Source organism: Lottia gigantea (assembly GCF_000327385.1).
Source record: "Lottia gigantea unplaced genomic scaffold LOTGIsca_123, whole genome shotgun sequence".
Classification (NCBI taxonomy): domain Eukaryota; kingdom Metazoa; phylum Mollusca; class Gastropoda; family Lottiidae; genus Lottia; species Lottia gigantea.
Window position 1 is genome coordinate 368,655 of NW_008707279.1, and position 27,633 is coordinate 396,287.

The 27,633-nt window shown below is 32.3% G+C and overlaps 1 protein-coding gene across 1 annotated transcript in view; it reads right to left on the bottom strand.

Moving 5' to 3' along the window:
• Window positions 1-2,691: 2,691 nt before the first annotated feature.
• The window catches only part of LOTGIDRAFT_237933 (hypothetical protein), a gene marked incomplete at its 5' end in the record, with an annotated part of 29,680 nt that continues 4,738 nt past the window's right edge, over window positions 2,692-27,633 (bottom strand). The window contains 20 exons of the mRNA XM_009048518.1: window positions 2,692-2,849; window positions 3,239-3,322; window positions 3,581-3,628; window positions 3,774-3,922; window positions 4,457-4,513; window positions 4,941-5,028; window positions 5,953-6,018; window positions 6,606-6,754; window positions 7,254-7,294; window positions 7,762-7,862; window positions 8,298-8,531; window positions 8,970-9,098; window positions 9,895-9,995; window positions 10,587-10,708; window positions 10,978-11,066; window positions 11,333-11,473; window positions 12,035-12,184; window positions 13,691-13,789; window positions 18,508-18,604; window positions 18,880-18,968. Of these exons, the coding sequence (XP_009046766.1) occupies window positions 2,727-2,849; window positions 3,239-3,322; window positions 3,581-3,628; window positions 3,774-3,922; window positions 4,457-4,513; window positions 4,941-5,028; window positions 5,953-6,018; window positions 6,606-6,754; window positions 7,254-7,294; window positions 7,762-7,862; window positions 8,298-8,531; window positions 8,970-9,098; window positions 9,895-9,995; window positions 10,587-10,708; window positions 10,978-11,066; window positions 11,333-11,473; window positions 12,035-12,184; window positions 13,691-13,789; window positions 18,508-18,604; window positions 18,880-18,968 (2,157 nt within the window). The 3' untranslated portion in view covers window positions 2,692-2,726. The remainder of the gene's footprint in view (window positions 2,850-3,238; window positions 3,323-3,580; window positions 3,629-3,773; window positions 3,923-4,456; window positions 4,514-4,940; window positions 5,029-5,952; window positions 6,019-6,605; window positions 6,755-7,253; window positions 7,295-7,761; window positions 7,863-8,297; window positions 8,532-8,969; window positions 9,099-9,894; window positions 9,996-10,586; window positions 10,709-10,977; window positions 11,067-11,332; window positions 11,474-12,034; window positions 12,185-13,690; window positions 13,790-18,507; window positions 18,605-18,879; window positions 18,969-27,633) is intronic.

Sequence of the window (27,633 nt, forward strand, 5' to 3'; positions counted from 1 at the left end):
TTGAATTTCAAATGTCATCACTTATGCAGGTTTTGAATGTCAAATGTCATCACGTATGCAGATTTTGAATTTCAAATGTCATCACTTATGCAGACTATGAATTTCAAATGTCATCACGTATGCAGATTTTGAATTTCAAATGTCATCACTTATGCAGACTATGAATTTCAAATGCCATCACGTATGCAGACTTTGAATTTCAAATGCCATCACTTATGCAGACTTTGAATGTCAAATGTCATCACTTATGCAGATTTTGAATTTCAAATGTCATCACGTATGCAGACTTTGAATTTCAAATGTCATCACTTATGCAGATTTTGAATGTCAAATGTCATCACTTATGCAGACTTTGAATTTCAAATGCCATCACTTATGCAGACTTTGAATGTCAAATGTCATCACGTATGCAGACTTTGAATTTCAAATGTCATCACGTATGCAGACTTTGAATTTCAAATGTCATCACTTATGCAGATTTTGAATGTCAAATGTCATCACGTATGCAGACTTTGAATTTCAAATGTCATCACTTATGCAGATTTTGAATTTCAAATGTCATCACTTATGCAGACTTTGAATGTCAAATATCATCGCTTATGCAGACTTTGAATGTCAAATGTCATCACTTATGCAGATTTTGAATTTCAAATGTCATCACGTATGCAGACTTTGAATTTCAAATGTCATCACTTATGCAGATTTTGAATGTCAAATGTCATCACATATGCAGATTTTGAATGTCAAATGTCATCACTTATGCAGACTCTGAATGTCAAATGTCATCACTTACGCAGACTTTGAATGTCAAAGAATTTTAATTCTAAAATTCATTACAATTTATTACAATATACACAGATATTCAAAATAACAGTAGCACATCATGCAAAATACAGAGCAAATAAATCAAGGTGGATAAATCGATTTGCCATGCAAATCAAAATCAAAAGCAATGCAAATTTATATATTGAAAAGGTCCCTTATCCATAACAATGATGTAATAAATATATATACAAAATTTTATGAATAAATGAATGATGCTAATAATAATACATAACCTTTAAGGGATAGAGTCATTTAAATTTCTCCTAAATCTGTTAGAGTCATTGGAATTTTAGTAAAGATTAAGCCTAGGGTCATTTCCACTTATGCTTTTTAAAATTGCAGATGACCTTTAAAAAGACAGATTCGCCATCTATTTGACTGATTGCTCCTTAGTCAGTGTGAATTATCTGTTATATTTTTCGTATATTTCTATTACTTCTAAAGACTATTTACATACATTCAAGACCCAAAACAACCACCGAAAATGGCTGTTCTTTTAATGTAAATAACATGAAGCTGAAATTTGGGCAAATGTTTTGATAACCATATCCCTTGAAGTAAGCTATAATCAACTAGTCTATGACATCAACTAATAAAATATATAATATACAATAATGACTATGTTTCAAAAAATTATTTTATAGCAAATAGAGGTACTTGCCACAGTGTAACATACACATCCCCAGTGCCATTTTATGAGTTAAAAAATGCGCATTATACACGCAAATATACGGTATGACTTGTGCAAGTTTAAGTTGTGTCATAGCATTTCATACAGAAATTGGGTTATGGAAAATCATTATTAGACAAAAATCAGATTTGTCTGCTTTGTTCTTTGTGTTTATGATGTGGTTTTTCAAAAAAGCTTTTGAGAATTAGTTACCTCTTTTTACCCAGATCTTTTTTCAAAATGAAATTAAGGTAGGGAAGTTTACAATTGAATAAATGTACAAAAATTGAAGCATGCATTTTTTGAAGACGGCATAAAATTGTTATCTTTATTCATTTCAAAAAAGTTATTACATAAAAGAGTACATAGAAATGAATTTCAAATGTCATCACTTATGCAGACTGTGTCATTCTTCAAATTTTAATTCTAAATACTTAACAATGATTGTACTTGGAGTAATATTCCATACAATTTAATACAATACACACAGTAACACAAAAATAACAATAGCACATCATACAAAATACACATAAGAAACTACTTACGTATGGAAATAACACAACACACAACGTAGTTCATAGTCATTTTGAATCTCTTCCTAGACCTAATAAGTCCAATTTTCTCAAAAATTATAATATTTCAACAAAGTTTTCAAATCACATTTAAAGCCATGTCTAAAGCTTTAATATTGATTTGAAGGCTTTACTGCAATATTGTAACCTTTATCGAAATTCGACTTATTAAAGTGATACTATTTCTAAGAATGAACATAAAATTTAAGATCTCGAAATGGGCAATATGAGAATATATACATTAGTTAACTTACCTGTGTCATAAAGTTATAACAGAATTCCTGTAAAGTCTAGAAGATTGGAAAATCCAAAAAACTAAGTAATTATTGAAAAATGCTTAATCTTGATATTAAGCGTTTTTCAATAGTTAAGTATGGATACTTGCTAAGTTTTTTTGATTTATCGGATTATATAAGGATCCTGTTATGTTATTTATGACACCAGGTATATCTACTGGCTCTTAATCGCCAAGTTTAAAATTCTTAAATTCTAAGACGTAGCATTCCTTTAAGTAGCGGTAGAGATTTAAAATGGTTGTGAACTACGTTCGTGTGTGTTATTACCATATAAGAAACATACGTTGTTTCGTATGACAAAATACATTGCAAATAAATTAATGTGGATTTAAAATATTTGTGGTCATTCGTGGTACAATAAGTTTATTGTTTTTGAGATTTCAAATAATCTTGATATTTCTTATCTTGAGCATCATATAGTTTGGTGAGTTTCTTTAGAGCTGATTTACTAAGTGGTTCTCCTGCTTTGTCATGAGTTGGCATTCCCTGATAATAAAAAATATGGTAAAAGTAAATAATTAGACAATCTGATTTTATTTTTTTTATATAGCCACTTTAGTTAGGGTCTAACGACAGCCCTCAGGAACTTAAATTAACCTTTCGACCTAACTCCATGACGTCTGCTTTAAACAATCAAATTTCTACCCTCTCCAGTGCTAGTATTTTGTGACACGTCTTTATTAGGTTAAGTCGAACGGGCTGTCTTTAGACCCTTACTGGAGTGACTATATCAAAAATTACACAAGGTTGTTTCTATGGGTTGTACACTCGCCATTCAAGATCTGACAGAAGACAAGTTTTTTGTCATTGCAGATACAGCCTTGTAGCCTGATTTGAAATTATGAGAATGACAGAACAAAAAAATGTGCACATACCTTTTCATCAAAAGCAGAATATTTATCAATTTCATGTAGAAATAATTGTGATGGTGGAATAGATTTCTGTTTGTCTTTCTCAGCCTTGAACAAAAGACAAGTTGAATAAAACAACGTTAAACAGGGCTCAGAGAATACTTTCCAAAAAAAGTAGATGTTGATACAATTAAAAACAATGGAGAAGGGAATAAAAAGGTAAAATTTTAATGTGACGTAACTGAATTCGTACAGTGATGCTAGTAGTTCGAACGAACCAATTAGGCACAACCCAACAGATGTTTGAAAAATTTCTAAAAAAAAAACAAAAAGTTTATGTTCAATAATAGTAGAATAGTATAATACCTGTGCAGCAGCCTTCTTTTCTTTCTCTAATCTTTTTAATTCTTCTGCCTAAATCAAATGCAATAAGTTGGATTTTGATTGATTATAAGAGCTTAAAATCGAGTTATTTAACTGTACAGGCACACGAACGATTTTTGACAATGACCAGTCATGTTAAGAGTTTCACCGATTGGCTGCAGTCCTAGATATTTACCTTTAAAATTTCCTCTCGTTCTTTACGTAAGGTTTCTTTATCGACTAATTTAATCACAGGTTGTCTCCCTTCTTTATCTTCTAATCTGACACCCAACTCTGGCAACACTACATCTCGTACATCATCACATAGTTTTAATATTTCATTAACTGAAAAACATAGATCCATATAAGATAATTCAATTTTTATCTACATAGTACATATTGATCTGGCAACACTACATTTATTATATCATTGCATTGTTTAAATATCTCCAAACTGAAATACATGAATCTAAATCCCCCATAAAATTGTATAACTTTTATCTTTCATTCACTCATATAAATTATCATACATAATACATATTGATCTGGCAACACTACATCTATAATATAAATGGAAATTCTTTAACTGAAATACATGTTTCAGCCTAGAAATATTGATCTGGCAACACTACATATTACATAATTGCATTGTGTTAAAATTTCTTAAATTGAAATACATGCTTTAACATAGCACATAGAGCAATATAGCATGACCTCTTCAAGAATTTAGGTACACCTTGTGTTCCAGTACATCAAGTGACATATCACAGAAATTCCAAGCTACACAATGGGAATGCAATACATTAGAAAAAAGACTGGATACAATATCTACATCATCCCAAAAAAGTGATAGGAAATATCCTTGGTCTTTATACATACCTGTCATTGAACCTTTATCTTTAATTCCATCACTACAAGCTTTTAACATGTCTTTTCCTGAAAATGGATTTTCAAAAATTAAAACTTCTCTCAATTTGACAAAAACCTAGTAGGTACTGAAGTCAACAAATCTATCATTGGAAAGAAAGAAGCGAAAATAGAACAGTCCTTGTTAAAAGAGGATAACTAGATCCTTTTGCCAGTTGACTGGATGAAAAGAGATTTTGATTCAACATTATAATCATAAAGGTCATGGTTTGCCATTTTGGAGGGTTGATTTGGGTCTTGAATATATGTAAATAAGTACTAGAAAATTTCAGTTTCTATATATGGCAGAGTCACACATGGACTTGAAAGCTCAAATTTTGATAGTGAGCTATAAACACTATCACTGATTAGCTTAGCTAAAAAAAATCGCCTCTGAAAATAAGGTACAACTGGTCATACAGATGGTGAACACTCCCTTTAACACCAATGTTCTAACCTTGTGAGACAGCAGATCTAGCCGACTGTCTGACTTTCTCTCTAAAATCTCCCATAGCTGTTAAATATGGCATGACCATCTCCTCAATCTAGAATCAAAGCATATGATATAATTTAATGAGTAGTAAAAATTAGTCAATCAAAATCAAGAATTTCAAAATTTGGAGTAAAGGTAGTATAGTAGTAGACTCCTATAGAGAAGTACCATCAGGTGTTTCCAAAAGTGTAAGCATGGTCTGCTTTGAGCACGAAACCCGCCACTACTACAATAGTAGGCTCTTTATACAAAAAATTTCACAAATCCTGAATTCACAGTCATAAGTTGTCCGGAGAAGTAATGAATGCATTTCAAATCAGATGTTTTTGAGATGGTCTACTAAGCTAGTAAATTAACAATGAACAAATAACTTTTATCCTAATATTTTTAGTCCACATTGTAATCTAAATAGTTTTCTACTAAAGACCCATCCCAAAGATGTTAAATTTTTAACCAATCAAAGCATGTCATGTGAAACCCGCTTCTTGATAAAATAAGGAATGTTGGGAAAGGGAAACCCAAAGAGACTGTCATATTGCTCTACATGAAGTTTTGATATCCCACAATTCCTTATTTTATCAAGAAATGAATTTTACATGACACACTGTCATTGGTTAAAAATACTAGCTTAGAGACGGACCTTTGGATTGAACTTGTTAGATTACCATGGAGATTTAACATATCAGAAAACATAAAAGATACAAAATTGTAAAATAATTTCAATTAGACTGCAACTTACAGAGATTTTAGTCTATTTAAATGTTCAAGTATCGTTGGCTGCATGTTATTGCCATTGTTCAAAAGAAACATTACGCGTGCTGGTTTGTCATGTGACTTTTATCTCATATGACAACAATGAAAAACAGATAATGAAACAATGTTTTGCTGACAAAATCCTGTTATTTGCATTAAACTAAACAATTAACAGTCAAAATTTAAATTTCAAATAGCAAATTCAAAAAAGCTGTTAACTTACATTTGTTGTCAGATCAGAGCCTTGTGGAAATCCTACAGATTCATCATCTTCTATTGTACCAAATACCTACATGTATAAATAGTGTTGAGTTAATAAATCGTCCAATGCAATATATACCACTTCAATCATTGATAATCCTTTTCTAAAAACTTGGCAGAGAAGTTGCTTGAAGATCTACCCAATTTCTAATTTGAAGATGAATTTCTATGCGAAGGGATGGACTGTTTTGCATTCTGTAAGAGTGTTTTTTTAGTTACATCAAACAATGGTGGTCGTGGATTCAATTCAAGGGCAACAGCGTCCTTAGTCCTGTTGGAACCATTTTTCTTCTTATATTTTCAGATTTTGAAGAATATGGACTTTCATTTCATATATTGAAATTATATTATATTATTCAAACTAACTGTACAAACAATACTCTCACTAGAGGTTAAGCATGCATGCCTGTGCCTGTGCTTTCGTAACATTACATAACTGCATGTTACAACCTCAAATTCCTAGTCATGTAGAAGGGTCGGAGAAAATTTTTTAAAGTAGGAAGCAGGAGAATCTAACTAAAGAAATTTTGAAAGTGAAAGTAGAATAAATTTTTTATTTGTTATGTTGTCATACTCCCCTTTAAATATACCCCTGCTTAGAGCATTTCCACTCACCTTTAATATTTCAGTAATGTAGGAAGCAATATAGAATATTACTCGTCTATTTGGTCTGGACTTGTCATTATCTTTTTTATTAAGATAAACATGGGTTACAGATATCAGATCTTTTATCAATTTTAAAGCAGTCTTAGTGTCTACTGAATCTGAAAAAAAAAATGTTTTCATTTTCTTGAATAATAGTGAAATGGGCAGAAGTTTAAAGATGGGTATCCTTATTCTTTTAGTGTCAAATTAAGCAAACTATTTAAATAATTGGTGTTTCTAATAAATTATCATGTATTCTTAATCATATCATTATGTTCTTATTGCATATAATTACGAGTTTTAACCAATCATAAATCATAAATGCCCATGTATGTACAGTCTGGATAAACAAAAAGATACTTTTTGACCTTTCTTGATTGGGTACTCATTGGGATTATGCTGGTAATTCTCTTATAATTTAGCTAATTATGAATTAATTATGGACATATATTATGAGACAAGCTGGTATTTTTCCAAGTCATTAGAACACCTCTACTTTCTATTCATATAAGTATTAGTATTTTCATTTTCAGAAATGAAAATGAGGGAACCCATCTTTAAATTACACTTACAGAAAGCAACTTGTTTCAAAAGAATAAATTTTACAGCACAACTTACCACAAAGAGCTTCATGAACTGCAGCTTTTGTTTCTAAATACCTACAAATAAACAAGAGCACCTTATTATAAACAAAACCATTCTTGGTATCTGAACTTTTTAAAACTCTTGCCCAAAAATGAGGCTTGTAAATCTATACTTAATTCTAACTTGACATAATAAGTAGTTCATGAGAAGTATACTGTATATAATTTAGGCTCTGAACAAAAATTCCATCTATGAAAGGAGGTTTTCTATACTATTTATTCGTGCTAAATAACATCTAAGGGCCTTTGAAATAATGAGATCTTAAAAATTTGGTAAAGTGGAATTGCCAAACCATAAACGTCTAACTGAAAAATTAAAATTGTGTAGATCAACGCTAACAGTGACAAAACACATAAAAAGTTGGAAAACTTATTTACAATCCCCTTAAATCAAAAACTCAGGATACATTACTAGCTCAGTTGATTAATACACAATGATTGATCAAAAGGTTGTCTTACGATAAAGAAAAATTTGCCCTTACTTTTTGTTCAATTCTACTTCATCTTGAGTCCATTTGTCAAATCCCTCAACACCTACACTTGGTGTATTTCTTAAAACATCTTTCACATTGAAGAAAAATTCCTAAATAGAAAAAAACCAAAATCAATTCACTCACACAACTGTAGTCTGAAGCTTAATATACAAAAAAGGAGTTACCTGCCCTCAAGTGTGTCGGTATTGATACCGTCATAGGTTTGCAAGCTTTTATTTCTTTCTGGTAACAAAATTATTCATTTGGAACACAAAAAGTACACCAAATTTCTTCAGATCTTTCAAAAATTGGTCAATGGCTTGTATTAGCCCGAGTTGAATTGTCAAAAAGTCAGATTTTCTTGCAAAATTCAAAAATGGGAAAGTTTGATGCTGTGCTCTTCAAGTCAAATAAAAGGTCCTAGAAAGCATTGGCCAGGGTATCGATTGTTTTTTTGGAGGAGTAGCCTATTGTAAGCTTGGAGCCAATTCTTTTGGGGAGAAGCTTATTGGAAGCTTTGTGGATTCTAAATATAATTTCCTTACATTAACAGTTTTCTCATATTGGACTGCCATCTCCATAGTTGGTTTACCATAATCTAATGTGTCCTTCCAGGAATGTAATAAATAGAGGAATCGTATTTGTCTGGAAGTGTAGGTCTGAAGAGCATCTTGGATGGTAATGAAGTTCTTCAAAGATTTGGACATCTTACATCCTTCTATAGTCAAGTGACCGGTGTGAAGAAAATATCGCACCCAATTATCATTATCATAATAGGCCTGAAATATTAAAGGTCACACATTATGAAACAAACTAAAATGACCAACTCAAATCAACAAAATTTAAGTATCATTTGATAAAATTGCTAAGGATTTCATATCTCTTTGCACCAGCCATGTCGTTCACAGGGGCTCGGCCCCAGCAAAAATTCAGTTTTTTCAGTTCAGCAGAGATTGACTAATTTGCAATGTCTTTGTACATGTAAAAATCATCAGAAATGAGTTCTCTGAGCTCTTCATTTTTCAAATTTTCATGGAGGGGGACACATAGACTACCAGATTATAGAACTCCTAGTGCTTCGAGTCAACAGGCCCTACCTGCAACAGCTGAGCACAAAATCTGAGCCCCTGCATCAATTCACTCCTGGGGGTTGCTTTGCACATTCATTTGCAAATCAAATTTTACTGATTATCATATCAAAAATTAAATTATCATACCTCTGATTGTGCTATTTCATTATCATGATGTGGAAATTTTAAATCACATCCACCACTATGTATATCCATTGATTGTCCTAATATACAACTGGCCATTACAGAACATTCTAAATGCCATCCTGGTCGACCCTGTTTATAATAAATATACAATATAAAGAAGCTCGATACAAAGTTTTAAAGGAATTGTAAAAAAAAGGTTTTCTAAATCTTGCAAAAGTTTTCAGTCAGATGTATGTGATTCTTGGAATTCCAATAAAACTAAATGTTTTATAACGTCACCATCACCAATGCTTTTAGATATTAACAGTTTTTGCAATAGTGATGTCATAACATTCTTAGTTTGAGTAAAATTGCAAGAAAAGACCGACTGACTGAAAATTGATGCTACCAGATCTACATAAAAAGTTTGCACAACCTCTCTACAATCCATTAACACCATTTCTCAGCTTCCTTTTGCATGATGTTTAAATATTGCCACAACAGCAGATTTGAATTGCCAAGTCCTCCTGCCAACCAACTGTGAGATCTTTAGTAACTCTTGTTAATAAAAAATTAGGTACCAACGATCCAAACTGCATAGAAACCTGATATCCAATCACATATTGGTGGAACATTGGCAGTTGCTAATGAACTTTTCATATGAGGAAGTAAATCAATCATAAGTGAGTAAGTATTTCATAATGAAAAGTGGTATCAGGTGTCTAGAAGAGTAAGAATACCCTGCCAGCACATATATACAAAATAAATGGCAGGTTGACTTAGCCAATCAAAGAGTAGTGTCAGGTGCTCTAAAAGAATGAACATGTCGTTTATTATCACAGTCTCTCAGTCTTGCGAATTCATATCAATTAAAGGAATCAATCCTAGCATCTCAGTGTCAGAATCACTGTGTTATTTGCAGTAACAATTACATCTTTAGACCTACCTTTCCCCAAGGTGAATCCCAAGCTGGTTCTCCAGGTTTTGATGCCTTCCATAAAGCAAAATCACTAGCATTCTTTTTTTCACCTTCACTAGCTAATTCACCTGAATTTGAAAGAATGCTCTTGCAAATTAAAACTTGAGCTTCAACCAAACATACAACATACAAAGAGTCTCTATTGTAATCTAACGAGATTTATTCCAAGGTCATGTATGGGTGATGTTTCAAGCTATTTATAGCAGACAATCACGAACCACTCTCCCGCCAATCAAAATCACCTTTACAAGTGAGTATCGACAGTCTCATAATCTCATTGGCTTATCGCTCTACTTTGGGTATCGCTATCCCACAATTCATAGTAAATATTTAGACACAGATTCTCCATGATGCTCTGTGATTGGTTGAAATGAACATCGACAGTACATGAAATATGGTATAAATCTTTTTAAATTAAAATGGAGAAAGTGGCGGAGCCAGGTTTACGTCCGAAGGGGGGCGAAATATCTGAGATTGCCCAAAATTGCGGCTGTCTCCTCTGTCTGGTTAGATTTGGATGTTAGAATAACATGTCCATTCACACACAAAACCCAACTGTGATTAGATCTACTGCAGCATCCCCAATTCTCCCTACAAAAAATACTATCCAATGCAATCTGCTGTCAGGGTATGTGACAAATGATAGATCAAGTTCTTACCTTCTCCTTCAGCCAACGCTTTATCATCACCATAAGCTTCTGGTACTAATTTGGCATAATGGTGTCCATCCTTTTGATCAAATTTACTGGTTTCAAAATATACTGAGCCATTTGATTCATATCTTAAATTGAAATCATTCAAATTCAATAAAGAAAAGGCGTTCTCCAATCAATAAAGTTATGGGCAATGGACCTAAAGTTATTTGGATGAGACAATTATATTATTTAAAGGGGCATTCCATTATTTTTGGTGTCGAAAATTTTTGTTGCTCAAATTATGATAACTATACACCAAAATCAAAAGAAATGTGTCCCTTAACATATCTGAAAGTTTTAACTAAACAATCCAGTCATTAATTTTTTTATTTATTCTTCAAAAAAAAAAACTTACGCATATCCATTTTTGATGATTTTCTCAACATATTCAACATTTTCTGGTATATATTCACTTACTCTAGTTAAAACATCAGGTGGTAGAACCTGCAATAAAAACAATATTTTGGTCATGTCTAATTTCCAGTAAATCATTTCATTATAAGTTAGTATGAAACCAATAATCTGGCATCATTTTATTACGCAATGGACATCAACTCATTAATTGCTTCGAAAGTAAAAGTTTCAGTTTATTTTTAATATAACCACTTCAGTTAGGGTCTAACGACAGCCTTCGTGAGCCTTTGTGAAATTAACCTTTTGACCTAACTCGATGGCGTGAACTTTCCTGACAAGCCCTAACTTATACTTACATTAAGAGCTTTCATATCTTTATGATACAGTTCTTCAAATTGTCTAGGTAATTGTTGAAATATGGAATTATCTTTCACTTCTGAGCCTTTTAACGTATCTAACCATTTTCCCAGAATGTCTTTACCATCTTCAAAAAGTCGCTAAAATAAAGGATCATATGAAAAAAGAACTGCATGGAAAGTTAAATATAGTAGATAGCTTTCATCCAAATGTGGATCAAGTAGTGACTTTTTATAAATTTGCTCCAAAAAGAGCTCTAATGTTGGGGAAAATTTTGCAAAATCATTAGTAGATCAATGACAGATAAATAAGGCAAGTATTACGGATAGATACTTCTAGAATATTTATTACTTTCAATGTGATTATATTCTTGATGATGGTGTAAGAACCACAATGAAATATTGAAAGTAATAAATCTTCTAGAAATATCTATCCATAATACTTCTCTTGTTTTTGTGCTTCCATTATGATATTGAAGGATTAATGACAAGAAAGATGTTTTGTGACTTAAAAAAGTTTGAGGTTCAGTCAATTAGAAATACAATGACAGAACACTGAAATGAAATACAAAGCGGGTTATATTGAGACAGACGGATGAAGAAATGGATTTTGGTTGTCAAAACAGACCAACATCTTGGTCCCACAGATACTCCAGTCAAAATTGGCATCAATATTAAAATGACACAGCACACTAATTTTACCTCCTTTGCAATTTCCACGTCATTTTTGTTGGTACCAGATGCCAATTTCTGCTCTAAATTTTTAATGGCTGCAGTAATGCTGATGTTCATTCTATCCATCATGGCTTTTTTGTCTGGGTCTTCCTCTGTTTCTAATTTCTTCAAAAATATCTGAAAAGGGATTACTAATTAGTAATAATTAGACAAGGAAGGCAGGAAGAAAGTTCTGAAAGTTTACAAGCAGACGTATTCCCCAGAGTGGTCTCCCTTTGTACACAGACTATAAAGAAGAGTAAAGTAATTAATAACTGGAGACTGATTAATTGAGCTGGTCATGATGCGCCAGTTTTCATCAAACAAGAGTTCTATCTGTCAATGGTTGTTCATGTGTAGAAAGCAAACAAACATTTTACTATTCTGGACTGGTACTGATCAAACAACGCAATTGATTTCTTCTGCTTTTAAACATAAAACAAAGAGTTAAAGGGCCAGTATGCAAAATTTTTAGTATCAAAAACATTGTTAATTATACCTGAATATATTTCTAAAGTATGCTATTTACATGTATCTACTTGAATTTGTTTTAAAAGGTTTAATTAAAAACAGAGAGTACTAATTTTTAATTAAGCAATTTGATTTAGTTTTGCTGTACAGTAGTTTTGTAACAGCTTCCAAAAAGCATAATGAAAAACTTTCGTTCCAAAAAAATGCCTCTTTAAAGGGATTCAAAATTACTTTTCTATAATTTTTTGTAAGCTACTTATGTCGACTGTACCATTGCACCATTCTATCTTGACGTGAATTTGCAATTAAACACAGAAAGGCAGATGGCATACAGGATTGCAAGTTTCCAATGATTCATTTTACCCCTTAGCTTAATTTGGCCACTTTGAATAAATAAGACTTTTCAGTATGTAATTGCAAACAGAAAGGCTCTGAAAGCATCTTTTTTCAATAATTTGGAGCCTAATTTTGGCTTCTCATATCACTTTTCTGTATGTAAATCTGAAGTAAGGTTCATGTAAAATTTAATGATCAAACTAATTGAATGTCAGATGCTCATTCTTTTCAACCAAAAGACAATGGTTTAAGTGTTAAGAACTGATAAGATATGAAATGAATGGAGTTTTACATCCTAATTTTCGTGTTCAAACTGAAGACTTTCAATATGTTGGCCTAGGTTTAAAAACACTGAAAGAATTAGTATTCAATATTCCAGCACAGACTTCCAATTCAATTCTGGCCACAGCCAACAATAGACAATCTATTAACAGTTAATTTATAGCCGAGTGTGTGGGAATTGCAATGCTGTGACATAATGGCAGCCTCAGCCATGAAAAACGGCATAAATTGCATGTAATTGTGGTTATAAAATTGCCACTAGGGGGATTGAATTATACGTCAAAAATTAAACATAGTCTCTTGGGTGTATGTAAGGTGCAAAAAATACTTTGTGTTGATGACTCAAAATGGCTGAACATGTCAATTAATACCTTTCTAGAGAATTGAGATTGAGTAAAATAGTTTTCTATTAAATGAACAAGATTCGAATTTCTGCTGTACGAAAAATGACCCGCTTCGTTCATTTTGGTTTCTAAACACAATCTTCATCAAAAGACCGAACTCTCTAGAGAAATAAGGAAGGAAAAGATGCATTGGTAACTTAAGGAACCTCACCTTCATTGCTTCCTGAGTATCGCTTAAAATCACTTCTGGTGTACGAGCTTCAAGTTTATATTGTTCTAGAAGGTAACGCTGTCTAGCTCTTACAATGATCTGAAAAAATAAAACAGATAATAAATAATAAACTCTTTATTTTACATGGGTCAGAATTAGTCCCAATACACAAGGACATGGTTCTGTCTAACATTCAGCCCATGGGGAAAATATAATGAATGAATGAATGAGAGAGAAAAAAAAATGCACAATACCTCGATGGACAACCTGTGTATTAAATGGACACACTATGTTGCTGTGATCAAGTACATGACCACAAAAGAACTTACAGTGGATGATCTTTTAGTAAATTCAAAAATTTTTGACAGTGGTCCACCCATTAAGTCAGCCTGTCAATGATGCAGGTAAGAGGGGCTGACATGGAAAAGGCGAGTAGCTATTTGGATGGGACAATAAACCGTGTCCCCGTGTGCTACAGACGGTGCAAGTTGAAGATCTCTTGAAAGATGGAAGCGAAAAGAGCAGTCCAATGCTGCTGTCCTGACGAAATATCCTTCATTAGACCCTGCATGGTGAAAAGAAGTAGGACGTAAAACTCCATTCAAATCATTTTCATTTATATATTTTCATATTCTCAGAGATTATAGATTTTAATTTCATATATTTAAATTATATCATATTATTCAAACTAACTGTACAAACAATACTCTCATTAGAGGTTAAGCCTACCTGTGCCAGTGCTTTCCTAACCTTTCTAAGCATCAATGATACAACCTAATATTCCAAAGAGGTCAACAAAAGTAGGATAAATATCTCATTCAAATAATTAAAATGCATTATTAAATTTTAGAAAATGAAACCATCATTGGTAGAGTAATTTCAATCTGAATTGATTACAATGTACTATGAAGTCACCAGATCTAATGTAAACCAACTAAATCCATGATCATTAGGTCTCAATTTCCTGAAGCTATGGCTATTTTCAAAAGAAGAAAACTAAAGTTGGGAAAGATTAAAGTGAAGGGTAAAAGAATGGTGTTCACTATAATTTCATCTCCATTATTTCTTGGTGTTGTGCGAAACTAGATAACCCATAATTAACGTAATTTACAGTTCATATTAAAGAAACTAGTAATGGCTTGATAAAAGTGGACTGCCGACTTTTTACGACTATTTTGTGGACCACAAAGCCTCGCTGCTACAATGACTAGCTCACAAATCTTCCACAGCCATAAGACAACACTTGATGTTCCCTAAGGCACAATATTTTCCTGCCAAATTAGTCACAAGGCTTCATCAATTTAAGGGTGAGTCAACGCAGTGATCCCTACATGCATTGCTTAATGCCAAGCAGACGGCCTAGTGTCGAGGTATTTTAATAGTCCAGACTACTAGTAACTAACACTTGTAAAGGATTGTGAGTGACATGCGGAACCAATTAGTTATTTTGTTGCAGAAATTTTTTTTTTTTACCAGTTCAAAGAAACCGAGAGAATAAACATAAATAAAAAGGCTACTTCTAAAGTTGAACAATCTTTCCCGGCTTTTTGATCATTTTATCACTTAGAACATCAAAAAATTGGGTCGCTTTTTTTGTGGGGGTTCTGATGATGGTATATCATAAGCCATTGTTTGAAAGTCTGAAGTGAATTTTATAAATGAATATAGATATAAATGTACTTGCAGTTAACATTCAGGCGCCAGAATGCAGAGACTGTGGGTACAAATGGGGGCAGACTGATTTTGTGGGGGGACAACTGTTGGAGTTGAGATTCAAAATCTGGTAGTTCTGTAGAGCGCATAGGCTCAAGACATCCGTAGAGTCTTCAATAGAGTTCTCTTCCAAGAAAATTTGGAAAAATAGAAGAGATTTGGTACATGCTGACACATATTTTGGGGTAAATAAAACTCATAATTATAAATGTTGCTAGAAATGAAATTGGGGGAACAACTGGAGGTACAAACTATTTTTGCTCCCCCCAAACACTGGTAAAGCCACTGAGTTTAAGGCATAAGGTTCCAAAAAGGCTTTATACTAAGGCCTCTGATATCCTATCTTATCCTGTGATTCCGGTAATTCCAGAATGTAATTTGCTAGATAATGATCTCACCAATGCAAATGCCATTAAGTTTGAATTGTATTTGCAATAGTGATGTCTGGTCTTGCCTGGTCAACAAGTGGATATATTCATCAGTTAGACTAACCAGGTGCCATGAATAAAGAAAATAATTTTTTTAAAAGGCGATATGCCGATGAACTAAGTAATTTTTGAAACACACTTCTGAGCATGTTTCAATATACTTAGTTTAATGAATTATTACTTAGTTATGGATTTATTGGATTATAGAGAGATTATGTTATATAGTTATGACATCAGATAAGTCCACTGATGAACAAAGACTCATTTTGGCCAAATTTAAAATTTTCAATTTTTTGGTCATCCAAAGTAGTAGTATATCCTTAAAGGAACCAATGCATCAAGTGCTGAATCCAAATTGAACTTTGAAGATGTACATAGATTCCATTAGATATACAAAAAGGTGAAATATTTAAATATTTATATGATAAAATACATTAACACGGTCACACTTCTATGGTGCTGAAAACAGATTTTCATGCTTTGATTTTCTGTACACCTACATGTTTTTATATATTAAATTACTGTAAGCTAATTAAAGACCAAGGTTTGCCATCTTTGGGGGTTAATTTGGGTTTTAAATATATCATGTAACTCATGTAATTCGTTCAAAAACACCTCAAAATTACTTTCTATTTCTGTATAATTATGACTTTTCTATATATGGCACAATGACAGAGTCCTCATTTTGACTTTCAAATCATATAATTCTAGACACTCATGGATTCAACGGTGAGCTGTAAACACTATTAGCTTAGAAAAAAAAATTTCCCGTTTCTGACTATTATTAGTCAAACGAATGGTGAACATGGTCCTTTTAACTGATGTCAATGAAAAGGCCTTTCTACACTAGTTGAAGATCATGGGCAATCAAGTGGGGGTACAGAGGGGGCACCCCAATTGAACCCCAAATTTATTTAAAAAAATGAAAAAAAAATTGATTTTTATATGTTTTTGCCTCAAAATATGTGTCAGAATTCTCCAAATCCATTCAACTTTTCAAAAATTTTCAAAATGCCAGAACCCTCTACCAAAACGTTCCACGAGAGACTGGCGATTATGATGCATCCACAGGGTTACCGCGTTTTGAATTCTGCCCTCAACAGTTGTCCCCCAGTCTCTATTCGTACCCCCTGCAGTCTGGGGAGGCTGGCACAGAGACTCATAAATATAAGAAGAGTATGTGAAATTACATGAAAATGTTTGCTAGCTATAAGCAGATTGGGACTGTGTTTGACATATTTTATCATAATTGTGTTTAACCCATTAGGAATATGCGCATTATTAGATATTTGAGTTGTTTTATGTAATGTAAGTTTTACACCAATATTTTTATATTACTCATATTCTTGTGGTTGTGCAAAATAAATGACATTTCACTCATCAAAGTGTTCTGATATGTTGACGGATGAGGTGATTTGGGTACACAAATGTAATGAGTTATTCCTACATTTTTTGTATTTGTTTGTTTTAAATTCAATGTGCTATGCTATCGTTATTTTTATAGTCTCAATCTTTCAAATAACGCCATTACAGAAAAAAAATTGACAATACTCATAACAATTAAGATAAGTCTAATAACATTCAGTCGACAGATTAAGTAGTAAATTTTAAGCCATTGGCTACCAGATAACAAATATTTCCATAATATATTTTTTTTAAATGGGTATGACTAAGCAAATGTAATAAGCGTCGGCCATTTTAAGGCTATTAATTACAAGAAAACGACAGTCTATGTCAATCAAAGTTAGGTTACTCTATCAAATTTATCAATCTCTGAATCTATATGTTCCACCATTATTGAAAAGGTGATGTGAAAGCCAGGAAGAAATGACTGCAAGATTTTGTCGATTGGTCATAATCAATAGACTTTTGGTCAATTTTCATGCAGACGACGATTGCCACTTTCACCCTTCTCTTCTTAGCTTACTGAAGTATGACTCACAAAAGTTTGAAGAGAAAATGAGTATCTTTGAAGACATTTCTGAAAGATCATTACTACTGAGGTTAGAAATGCCGACATTTTGTAAAGGAATCGGCAGCCGAGAGTTACATGTTTAATGAAAATGATGATGATTATTTGATAACTGAAATGAACAAGAATTGTGGTGTTGATAACAAGCTTTTTCATTAGTTGGAATTAACTTTGTCACTTGCGGACATTGCAACACAAAAATGCAAAGGAAAAATATTTTCACAAGAAAAAAAAATCCTTGAAAGTTGAAGACGGCATTCGGTGTATTGATCTTTTTGAAAATAAATTAGCTGTCCACGCAATGAAAATTTAATTTAATTTTGTTGAAATTCAATCAAGGCAAACTTGAAAATTACACGACTTCTGAAGTGTCAATGAAAGAAAGGCTTCCACCATATCAAAAAAAGATTTCTGACATTGATTTTTGTATCCAATCATCCAATATTAATTAAACTAGTGATTCTAAATGCAGAAGGTGAAAAAATATATCTATGAGGTACATGCTACATGTTGAATGATACAAGGTAATCAATCTTGTTGTTCTTAACTGCTCTTCTGACTTATGTGCAATGGTTAAAGCCTGGTTAGGTCAAAAGGTTATTTTGACAATGTTTAAGATGCCCGGTAATTAAAATATGGAACAAAAGTTTGGTCCTCAAAAATCATGAGGACTCTCCAAAAGGGTTATTAAAAGATAAGCCTACCTTATCATCAATATCAGTGATATTCATACAATAAAATACATCATAACCAAAATAATTACTGATTACTCTTCTCAATATATCAAATGATATGTAGGATCTGAAATACATAGTATATATGTCAGTTCTCATTCAAATTTACAATCTACTGACATTGATAGAATTGGATAGTTCATGATTTCGAGCAACACAACTAAATGTATACCAGGTAACAAATACTTACCTAGCATGACCCATATGAGATACATCATACACAGTTGGTTTACAAACTATACCAGGTAACATTAATAAATACTTACCTAGCATGACCCATATGAGATACATAATACACAGTTGGTCTACACACTATACCAGGTAACATTAGTAAATACTTACCTAGCATGACCCATATGAGATACATCATACACAGTTGGTCCACAACTATACCAGGTAACCAATTTACCATCTTGAGGAACAAATACTTCCTGAAATGAAAAAATTTGGCATAAAAGAAAGATTGATTTGATGTTCGTATTATCATCAATATTCTAAAGAATATGACAGATCAATATATTGTACAAATTTGCATTAAGTAGAATGATACATGTTTGGAATACCAGCTTCATATTTAAAATTGGCTCAAAAGATATGCAACGCCACACAGTGTGTAATGAAAAGAATTCTTTCTGGATAGTGCCATTAGGTTACTCTCTCAATTTACTGTTGAGAAATCTTACGTATCTGTACAACCTGTTGAATACCAGGTCTTGGTTAATTGTCCAATATAAATGATTCGACGCATTTCAAATTTCGACTTCTTTAACCAGCATCACAGACTGGGGGAGTCAGAGAGGTATCATATGGACTCTCATTAACTCCTTTTACATTACAAAATTAATCTGTTTACAGATCAGAGGAGGTGGTCTTGGAACGGTTCTCAGAACCCTTACTGCACATGCCTCATAAGCGGCCAACTTTTCCCCTGTAATTTTTTCATTATTCACTGCAATTGTTGATTACATCCAGATGTCTTTAATTCCATCAGATTGACTACAAGGATTAATTTAAATTCTTCAAGAAGAGTTCCACAGATAACTGTGCCAAGAACGCTTTTCACACTACCACTAAAAAATTGCTCTCAGACCACTTAAATTTACTGTAATGTAAATGGGCACATTTTATCGCAACCTGATCAGGACCGAGAATGGAACACTTTAGAGCGAACTGGTGTAAAAAGGTCATTAGTAACAAAAATTCGATGAAATGTATATCGATTTGTTTTCCACTTTTATCTGTTCATATATCATTATGACCAACAAATTCAAATACCAGACAAAAAATAACTCAACCACCAAAATATAATCTAAATCACTTTTATATCAAAGTTCAAGCCAAAAGCTCTTTAGAATTGTTATTTGAAGAATTTGGTTCATGTGGATTAAAAAGTAAAAAAACACCTAAAACCATTAAAACAATATTAGCCAACTCTTCAATTCTAGAAATAAAAAAAATTCTGTTGACAGATTCATCAAAAATCTAAAATAAGGCGACCGAAAGTAAACTTTGTATCCTGTCTTGTAAATATAGTTTATAGATTGACGGCTTTAAGTGGTGAAGAATGACAGCTGTCAAAACTTGTCCATCATCCAAAGAAAAACATGGAAGTTGTTTCCATCAACAAGAACTGTAAATATTGTATCATTGTTAAATTCGTAACAAAGAATCAAGATTTCGGAACAACAATTGAAATGATATTAAACAAAGCTTTTGATTTGGTGGAAAAGATGGCCTAGCAGACTACGACAAATATGTCTGAAAAACTTCATCTCAAATCATTTTCATTTCTTTTTTCACTTTTGAGTCTGCCTCAGTTTAGTATTTGAGTCAGAAAATGACATTTATAGATTCTGAAAAAATACATTAGATTTATAATGTTTTTTGATTTTGCTCAGATCAGTGGTTTTCAACCTGTTTTTGTATGTGTCCAGAAAACAATGGCTCCAGATATAAAACTAGATCTTATATGAATGATTGATTGGGAAAAATTTAAACATACTCATATGAGATGTTGTAATGTATATATAGGGTGTTTCGAAATTAGAGCCCCCTCACCCATGACCTAAACTAAAATAAATATGGACAATAACTAAAGTGATTCTGCACAGGTATTTATTTCAGTTTCTCTATGGGTATCTAATATTTTCTGTGGCTTTCATTTGCCTGTACCACAGCCTGCATTCTTGAAACATTTGGTGTATCGTAGTATTTCATATCCTGTGACACATCAAATGTCCCCAAAGAAAAGTGCAAATGTCCTCATGGTCAAAACCTAATGTTTACAAAGAGATGGTGCTAATAAGATGGTTTGGACGCAGTGACGATAATCTGGTCAAGTTTTCTAGAACTACAGGAAACACAGATGTAGTCTGGGAAATGCAAAAGGTGCGCATAAAAACCTGATACTTATACAACAATTGAAAACCTCTCTAGAATCACCTTAATTATTTAATTGTAATACTGAAATTGAAATCATTAAATTTCACAAAAAAATGTGTTCTAATTTGATTTCTGTCCATAGTCACTATAGCAATTAGTGTCAAATAAGCATTACTTAATTAAGATAACAAAATTAACTGCCATTTTATTTTAAGTCCACTCTTTCTTTATGGAAAACATATCATGATCAATTCTTTATTCATAACTAGGATATGATTTAAATTGACAAATAAGAGAACAAAAGAATAAGCATAAGGTCGTCAAAGTGATCATCAGTGCATTCAGGCATAGTAATTTAAACAGGTGTTACTGACTGAGCCAATTTACAAACGCAGATACATGTGCAGCTACTTCCTGTAAACAGGTTGTTCCATGACATCAAAGACATTTGTCAACAATTCATGTCAAGCGTGCACTAGCATTTCAAAACCATCTTAATTATGAATCATTGTGTCATGGTAATAAATGTGTTTCACATGGAAGGCGATGCATCACTTACATGCTTTATAAAATATTCAACTTCAAACAAATGTGAATAGTATTATGTGATGAGATATTTTTCGCGTCTGCCATTTTTTTTTTTTTTTTTTTACCAGGTCAAATGATTTAATGTTAGATACCACCCACAGCACTATTCAAAAAGAAATTCTATCAAATAGAATTAATAATAAAGTAGTGACATTTAACAATGGAGTATACAAACTTAAGAAATCACATTGCTTAAATGAAATGAAATGAATGGAGTTTTACGTCCTACTTTTCTGTATCATGTGGGTTAATGAAGACGGGCAACGCCATGCAGGGTACAATGAGGGTAATTTTGCCAGGACAGCGGCATTAGCCTGATCTTTTCAATTTCCAAATATCGAGAGATCTTTAACTATTCCGCACCATTCAAGACAGAAATATATGACAAAGCAAAGTGTCTGAAGAAACAGTTAGCAGTCTCTGCCAGGTCACCAGTTAAGATAGCATCACAGGGTATCTTGTATTCTAATAGGGTTAATCCAACATTTAATATTCATTTGTGAAGCATTTTGATATCACAAAAATCTTTTTAAAAGAGAAGAAATTTATATAAAAAGTAAAGTGATAAAAATCAAATATAAACAAAGATTAAAATAGCAGTGATAAGGAATTTCTTAATCAAAGCATACACATTTGAACTAATTTGAAATAATATTCATAAGAAGAGAATGTCAACCAAATCTTATCTAACTAATTGGATTAAGAAACCTGGCACAGGGGGTTCACAAGGTTCTTCAAATTGACATAAAGTTTGCAGATCATACTGATAAAATAAGTTAATAATTAAATCAAACAGGGATTAGTGGTTTTGTTGACCTTTCCATTCTTATCATTACATAATATAATATTGTGTCACATCGTGAACTTTGTCACTCTGCTCTTGACAATGTCAAACTATTCAAGCCAAGCAATTGTATACATTAATGTATTAAACCAAAAGTGGGGAGAGGCTGAAGACATTTCACTAATTATCACATACTAAGAACGATATGAAATGATAAAAGATTTTCCATCACAGTATTCCTTAAAAGTTCATGACTATGGTGAAAATTTCCTTGCAAGATTTTAAACAATATAGGCAATATTTTTTCAAAATGTTGCCTGAAATCTCCAAACAACTGTTGTTATAATAATTTTTCATCAAATATTTTCAAAAGTTTAGTAAATTCATAGTTTAAATTTCATACAATTTGTCAAAAATTTCTGTGCCAAACTGAACTCCTGTGACATTGATAGCATCAATTTTCACCATTCCAATTTTCAATCTGACTTCTATAGTTCCTGCAATCCCACAAAAATAAGTTTCTGATGACATCACTAATCGCAAAGGGCCTTAAGCATTTTTTGAGATCAGTAATGTCATCAAACACTTATTTTTGTAGAATTGCAGCGACCACAGACGTCTGCTTGAAAAATGAAAATGATGCAAATTGATGCTATCAGTGTCACTGATACACATACAAATTTTATAAAACATGTTCTACATAGCAATGCATTGACATGAGTGCCGAAATCTACTAATTTCATTTGTTCATAACAGGCGTTACTACCAGGAATGCCTGGCACAATAATATTGGCACTGGAATCAAGGGGAAGCAACCTTACAAGACCTCAACAAGAAGAGTCAATAGTAGTCTGACACACAGTTGGCATGGTAATAAGAGACAGAAGCTAGATGGACTGTGATTGGCTAGCAGTCATGCTACAATTACATCTCCACTGACTTGGGAGTAGAGAGTTCTATTATTAACTATAGAGCACATGTTTCAAGTCTTCTTTTCATTCATTTACTATAGTTTCTTCTTAGTGACAAGGGACTTCATTCATACAAAATAAAAAGGGGTTTCAGGTTTGCTTTAGAGTGTGTCTTACGGACCCCCTTGTCCTTTGCGATTTCACAAATGGATATATTACCTCTCTTGCTGATTCTCTTATCAGCGATTATTTTAGAATGTTTGGATGTAGTATGCTGTAATACAACTTGGGAACATCTTTCTTGTGAGTACTTAATCTACTGAATATTGTACATTTTATAACATTTTATAACATTTTATAACATTTTTATAACATTTTATAACATTTTTACCTCACGTGACATTTTTTGATTTTTCAGAATCTCGACGGCACATTTGTCAAATTTTTTGATACCAACTCCAAAACAAATTAACACAATATTTCAATATAACTTGGACGCATTACAACAGAACGTAACGACATATAGTAAATATTTTGATTAAATGAGTGAAGAAAGTGTTGAACCTGAATTACTTATTTACATTTCAAAGTTGAATTCTGGTTCAGTTCTCGTGAAGCAACAAAAACAATCATTTAGTTGAGTGAAAGTTATTGTAGTAGACACTTCACGTATATTCCAATGAATTTAATTTTATCCACTGCATTGACAACATATGCCATGCTATGCTATGCTATGCTATGCAATGTGTATCAGCTACAAAAGATGAAAGTGAAAGCTTGTCAGTCTTTCATTTTCTGACGATAATTGACAAAGAATGAAAGATTGACAAAAAGAGAATGAATGATCTTCACTGAATCATATTGTTTCAAAACTATGAAATCTCTGATTTGAATTAGACTCCTTCGATGATGAATGAATGAATGAATGAATGAATGAATTTCATCTGAGATATTCAATTATTTACTATAATGGCCATTTTGAGTTAAAGAAAAAATTTGTATCTTGCTTACAAAGAAATGTAATATATGAGAAATTGACTGCTGGAATAAGTGACTGATGAATGAATGAATGAATGAATGAATGAATAAGCAGATCAATGAAGAAATGTAAGAATGAATGAAATTTTTTTACTGGTATTGACCTTTAGACTGTAGGATAAAATTGTATAATATTTCAAAAATATGATATCTTTTAATGAATGAATGAATTAGATAAGGAATGAATAAATGGAAAAATGAATGAAAGATCAAATGAGTAAAGGAATGAAAGCATAAGCCAAAATCTAAGAACATATATGATTAATTCCCCATTTGATCCAAAGAAAGAAAAAGTAAAGAAAAGAATGTTATGATGAAAAGTGACTATATAGTACAGTGTAATCAAACAATTTTAACATCAATTCAGTCCCAGATCATTGATTAAAACATCTTAATCAACTGACAGTTTACTATAGATTCATCTTCTGCTACATCTAGTATTTCACTGGATGGACTGTGTAGCACTATGATTTTATTAATTGTCATGTAGCTCGTGTGCCGTACTATCTTATTGTTTCCGTATCAACGGCCATTGTGAAAAGACAGAACAATGCTATAATGCACATGACTGATCACACGACTGTACAATCTCCTTGGCACAAAAACTCGCGGAAATGGCTAATAACAAGCTACATTAAATGTATTTTATGAAGGCGAAAAAATTGTCTTCCGTCCTTCCTGACTCAACGACTTCTTTTCCATCGTCGTCGATAGCGTAATGTACATGACATTTGATAAACACAAATCAAAAAGTCATTAAGGTGGAAAAACTGTTTATTAAGTTTGATAAAAGAATCTTATAAAATATTCATTCTCGATAAGAGTCGACAAATCAAATCCAACCAATAAAGGTCAGGTTGATAACAAAATCAGGCAGAAGAATGCCAGTGCTTAATGCCAGACTTCTAAATTTCATTGGTGCCAGCTATTTTCTAAAGATCACTTCAATTAATGAGACATCCTCTTAGATTAAACTCACAATTCCGAAAGGCAAAAGTTCTCCTTTTTGGATACAAAATTCATTTTTTAAAAATGGAGTCATTTTAAGTTGATTATATTTTCAGGGAGCTGTCATTAAGACACAGGGACCAGCGATTAACTTGATCACAGTTGTTTTCCTTTCATTATCAAATGGACCAAACATCTTCTTTTCGCATTATAACTGAGAGAAACAAATGATTTCATGACAATTTCCCTGGCTAGGGGTTTTGAAACCCAGGGCTACATCTCGTAAAAAACATTTTCTTAACATCAGCCTACTGGCAAGTTACATAACACAATAGTAACAATGCATTAACACGGCCATATTGGTCTTAAGCAGATTTGTTGTTTGTCCAAATCCTGAAATTTTTAAGCCGTTAAAAATGTTTCATTCAATTGGGTTTTCCTGAGATTTGCACATCATATTGAAAAGAATGCTTCTAGAAAATCCTTTTAGCCCATTAACATCCCTGGATAATGAGAACGGTATGACGTTAAAGGGATCAGTTTAAATCAAGTACAACCGTTTCTTTGCTTTGCTTGACGATGTGTCAATGTCACGGCACTGCGTGTCAGCCAATTAACCTACACAGTTTCTGTCATTATTTTAAACAGGCGACGATGCAAATGGTTACTTGAGAACGACATATTTTCCTTGCATTAATTACCCAATGTCATTGAACAGTAATCCATGCATCCATTCTGCTTGTCACATTTTTACACTTCTTTCCTCCACACTACGTCCGTCTGCTTAGATTTTAGGTGACAGACAGGAGGAAATTATTTCCATTTGTCAGCCTTCATTTGAATTATTCTCTCCCTAATGAGTTAATTGAAATTTTCCCTCGCAATATTTCTTTTAAATACTTGAAGGAATCCTCAGTAAAATATTTCAAAATTTCACGTCAACTTTTGATAGTGTCAGTGTCTTCAAATATGTGTGCATATTTCAGAGAGTCCACATAATGATATCATAATCTTGGATATTTATGCTTTTACTCTTTTGTATTTATATTTTGTACTGGTATTAAAATTACAAGTCAAGATTCAAAGTTATTTAATGATATTATTTAAAAATACTGAATACATAGCAAGAGATCTATATACCGGTACCTTAGATAAAAAAAAAAGGCGCTATACAATTTTAACTGTCATAGAAGAAATTGCTCTACAAAATTTTTAACTGCTTTTGCATAATGCAAAAAACTACTATGCAAATAATAAAACCTAATTTGTATCTTGTGGCATCCCTATCAAACTTAACATTTCAATCGATTAGTTTTGTGAAATACAAAATTCTTTGATTTAAATAACCTATCGAATACAAACCACCTTCTCGAGATCTGTGACATTAGTAAAATGTGGCTTAATACTTCTTAAAAGCCTTTTGTGTTGATTTGATTGGTAAAACATGAACTAGAAAAGTGGAGCTATAAGACTAGATTAAAGTTCTAGTAAAGACTTCGTGTATTGATGTTTACCAATCCATTATTAATAATTTTATCCTTTATAGATGTCTATTATATAGATAGAAGTCATCCCTCTCTGATCTTATTTTTTTACTTTATTTAAAGGGATTGTGACGAGATTTTCTCAATTTTTTATGCGTTTCAAGGACACTAATAGCATAAATTTTCACCCTTTCAATTTTCCATCAGACGTCTGTGGTTCCTTCTATTCCACTAAAACTAAGTGTTTGATGACGTCACTAATCGCAAAGGGTTCTGATGAAGCGCATATTTTTTGGCATTAGTAACGTTATTAAACGCTTAGTTTTAGTGGATTTGCAACACAGACATCTGATTGAAATTGGAATGGTGCAAATTGGTGCTATCAATGTCCCCGATACAAAATTTACAAAAACCTTAACAATCCCTTTAATGTTATTTTCAAACTGAATTTTACTCAGAAAATTTTGTTAAATCTTAAAAATCCATTGTGATTATGTTTTCCAAGAGATGAAATATATGGTATAGAAGTAAATAGGTTGTATTCATTTTTGAAACTTCAAAATTCTTTCTGCTAAAAAATGAACGAAAATGGTAAGCTGAATTTATCTGGGAAAAGATTTTAAATCTAATAGATGAAATGGATTTAAGTGTAAAAATTCAGTTATTTTTTTAAAAGATTAGAATTTCTTTCTGGCTGCTAAAAAAAATGAACCAAAATGGTTCTTTATTAGGAAATCTTTCTCAAGTTTTTAGTTAATACCTGATAAATACCTTGTTAAAAAGTTCTCAAAAGAGTAATTATAACGTGACGTATTTTGAAAGTGCATCAAAACTAAGCATTTATATCAAAGTCCAGAGCAATCAAACTCATCCACATAAAACCCACAATCAAATTTAAAGGGACAGATGCTGCATTTTGAGGGTTGATTTTAGTATTAAATATATGTAATAGTCTTCAGAA